The sequence below is a fragment of the Microcebus murinus genome, chromosome 24 (assembly GCF_040939455.1).
Source record: "Microcebus murinus isolate Inina chromosome 24, M.murinus_Inina_mat1.0, whole genome shotgun sequence".
Lineage (NCBI taxonomy): Eukaryota > Metazoa > Chordata > Mammalia > Primates > Cheirogaleidae > Microcebus > Microcebus murinus.
The window spans coordinates 25,859,889-25,863,710 of NC_134127.1; the positions used below are offsets into that span (position 1 = coordinate 25,859,889).

The 3,822-nt window shown below is 45.9% G+C and overlaps 1 protein-coding gene across 1 annotated transcript; it reads left to right on the forward strand.

Moving 5' to 3' along the window:
• Positions 1-417: 417 nt before the first annotated feature.
• Positions 418-2,103, forward strand: LOC142864106 (ubiquitin carboxyl-terminal hydrolase 17-like protein 6). Its single transcript, XM_075997256.1, has one exon. The coding sequence runs from the start codon at positions 418-420 to the stop codon at positions 2,101-2,103; it is 1,686 nt and encodes a 561-aa protein (XP_075853371.1).
• Positions 2,104-3,822: the final 1,719 nt, after the last annotated feature.

The window sequence follows — 3,822 nt, forward strand, 5'->3', positions numbered from 1 at the left end:
TATTTCTGGGCCTTTTGCTCTATTCCATTGGTCTCTATGTCTGATCTTACACCAGTGCCATTCTGCCTTAGGAACTGTAGCTTTGCAATGAGAAATAAAATCTCGAAGCGTGAGTCCGACTTGTTATTCAATATCTAACGTTCCCCCATTATTGTTTTCAAAGGGCTAGGACAAATATATGCCCACCACCCCACCCTTGTTAAATCCCGATTAAGGGTACTTAATCGGGATCCTGCTAGTTCAATCTGCCCCAGGTGTTGCACAAATAGTAATGGGGAGGGTGCTGGTCGGATTATCTGGGGACTGCCAGAGAACACACCCTGAGGCTCCCTAATCCGATTAAGTGCTTGGACGTGACTGGTGGATGTTGTGCCTCGGGAGTGGGTGTGGTGAGTCGGGCTAGCTATAAAAAGGCTGATGTGGAGACGGACCTGCCATTTGAAGGCGCTCTCAGAAGGGAAAGCATCGTCCTTCCTCAACTTACGGTCCCAGCGGGAGAGCTTCGTGATCATCGCTCCCGGAAACATGAAGGCTGCTTCAGTCCTCCAGGGAGGGGAGCCTCCTTTCAATGCCTTTGCAAAACTCAAAATTTCTCAGCCAAATTTAGCTGACGATAGAGATAGCCCCAGGTGTTACCGACCTAAGAACTCTTCAATGTTATCTAAGAGAGATCCCGACCTGCATTTGAAACAGGCTCCTGGGACAAAGCCATTGGCTCCCAGGGACAAACTGCTGCTGACCTGGAAGAGACCTTATGGGGTTGGTGCTGGGCTCTGCAATGTGGGAAACACGTGCTACATGAATGCTGCACTGCAGTGCCTGACGTACACACCACCCCTCGCCAACTATGTGCTGTCCCAGGAGCATTCTCTAAGCTGTCGTCGTCAGGAATGCTGCATGCTGTGCACTATGGAAGCTCATGTCACCCGGGTGCTAACCCAGCCTGGCCAGGTGATCAAGCCCTCGCTGGCACTGGCTGCTGGCTTCCACAGATACAACCAGGAAGATGCCCATGAGTTTCTCATGTGCACTGTGGATGCCATGAAGAAAGCTTGTCTGTCTGGGCACGAGCCCTTAGACGGTCACTCTGAGGACACAACCCTAATCCGTCAAATATTTGGAGGCTACTGGAGGTCTCAGATCAAGTGTCTGCACTGCCATGGCATTTCAGACACCTTTGAACCTTACCTGGACATCGCCTTGGATATCGAGGCAGCTCAGAGCCTCAACCAAGCCTTGCAATGGTTGGTGAAGCCCGAGCACCTGGACGGAGAGGATGCCTATCACTGTGGTACTTGTCTAAAGAAGGTCCCTGCGTCCAAGTCTCTGACTGTGCACACTGCCTCCAAGGTCCTGATGCTTGTGTTGAAAAGGTTCTCAGATGTCACAGGCAACAAAATTGCAAAAGAAGTGCAATATCCCGAGTGCCTTGACATGCAACCATACATGTCTCAGCGCAACAGAGGACCCCTTGTTTACCTCCTGTATGCTGTGCTGGTCCATGCTGGGAGCAGCTGTCAAAGTGGACATTACTTCTGCTATGTCAAAGCTGGGAATGGCCAGTGGTACAAAATGGATGATGCTAAGGTGACCGCCTGTCACATTTCTTCTGTCCTCAGTCAACCTGCCTACCTTCTCTTTTACATCCAGAAGAGTGAATTGGGGAGAGACGGTGGGTGTGCCTCCACAGGGAAGAAACCAAGAGCCCGTGGGGCTGAAGACACGGACAAGGGAGCAACCCAACGGGAGCTCAAAAGTGACTCTGGCGTCAAGATTCCCGAGTTTGAGGAACGCTTGGAAAAGACAGCAACTACGGAGCTCTCCTTAGATCAGTGGAAGTGCCTCCTGGAACAAAACCGACCAAAGCCTGCGGTGAACTTCCGAAAAATTGAATCCACCCTGCCTTCCAATGCAGTTGTGATTCATCCACCAAAATACAAGACGGAGATGACAAAGGACAATAACTTGCTGCCCACATCAGACAAGGAAGAAAGAGACCAGGTGTCCCTGAAAGCTAGCAAAGTCCCTTGTGTGGGTGGGAGGGCCAGGGGTAGCAAGAGGAGGAACAAGCACGGCACAAGTTCTCTGGTTGTGTTCCAGTAATATCAGGATGAGAACTGATGCATGTGCAGTGACTCACACACACACACACACAAGTCAGTACTGGAGGAAGAAACTTGGAAATGAAGAGGTCCGGTTTGGCTACAAGCACCTGCAGCCATTGGTTCCTGGTGGCTGCATTCCAGGATGTGGCCACATATGTGAAATCTTTTCTTTGGATTTTTGAGTGTTCTGAACATTTGAAGGAACTTTCTACGTGCAGATGTTCACTGTATATGAAATTCATTGTGAATTCTGATTTTTAGGTTTTGAAGTGTAGGATTCCACTGTGAGGTTTTTAGAGTGTGTGGAATTCAATATGGAGTCTCATGATTTTCTGGTGGTGCTGTGTTAGTACTTGTTCTCACTTGTGGGTGGGTGTGAGATGTTTGCCTTTTGGTATCGTGGGATATCTGGGAATCATGTGCGACACTTTAAGTAATTGAAATAGGAGTAAGGTTTCAAGACACGTATGATGGTTTTACCGCTCCAAGCCTTCAGCTGGTAAAGATTGTTCCATGGATTTTGGTGGGTTATCAAATTAAGTGCAATGGTGTGTTCTCTGGATACAGTAGGCTGGAAAGTCTACATTTTTTCTAGATATGGTGCTCCTTGTGCTTCATGATCCAATATGGACTTGTCTGTATGAGGTTATTAAATTTCATTGCAAAGCTGTAGTTTTAAAATCTGTTAAATGTTAATAAAATTCATCCCAATGTGACATAGGTACTGTAGTTCATTTTTTCCCTCGGCAGCAGAGACTCATTCTTTACCCAGGGTGGAGCGGATGCAGTCGCAAGGTCACAGTTCACTGCTACCCCCAACTCCAGGCTTCAGACATCCTCCTGGCTCAGCTGCAACCACAGGCAGGTGACACCGTGCCTGGCGAATGTTTTGTTGTGGTGCGTTTGGTGTCTCCCTATGTTGCAAAGAGCTTAATTTCTAAAACACCCCAGTTCAATTTCTTGGTAGTTATAGTCATCAATGTTTAATTATGTGAGAGCAATGAAAACCTTGGTAGCACCTTATTAGAAATACAGAAATCTATGGTAAAACTCACCCCTTATGAATCAAAAACATACATATTAACAATGTATCTTACATTTTCCTGGTTAGAGCTGCAACCCATACTATTAAGTGAAGTTTCCCAAGGATGCAAAAACAAGCACCACATATACTCACCAGCAAATTGGTATGAACTGAGCAGCACCTAAGTGGACACATAGGTACTACAGTAATAGGGTATTGGTCAGGTGGGAGGGGGAGGGGGAAACATATATAATGAGTGAGATGTGCGGCATCAGGGGGATGGTCATGCGGAAGACTCAGACTTGTTGGGGGAGGGGAGGACTGGGCATTTATTGAAACCTTAAAATCTGTACCCCCATAATATGCCGAAAAAAAAAACACATATCCTTCAATTATTAAATATAATTTTATGGAACCATAATAGACATATAATAAACTCTGTATTTTTAAAGTGTAAAAATAAAAATGTAATAATAATTTTTAAAAAACAATGTATCTGAGTGATGTTTGTGAAAATTCAAGTGTGGTAAGTGTTGGGTGCAGACTTATTCTCAATTGGGCTCACATTCAATGCAGTTGGTGAGCTTTAAATGACACTCATGCTTGTGTTCTAACCCCGAGATACCACTTCCATGTGTAGGAAAAATAAATTTTTGTGCATATACCTGTTTCATCTTGCACTTTGCATTTTTA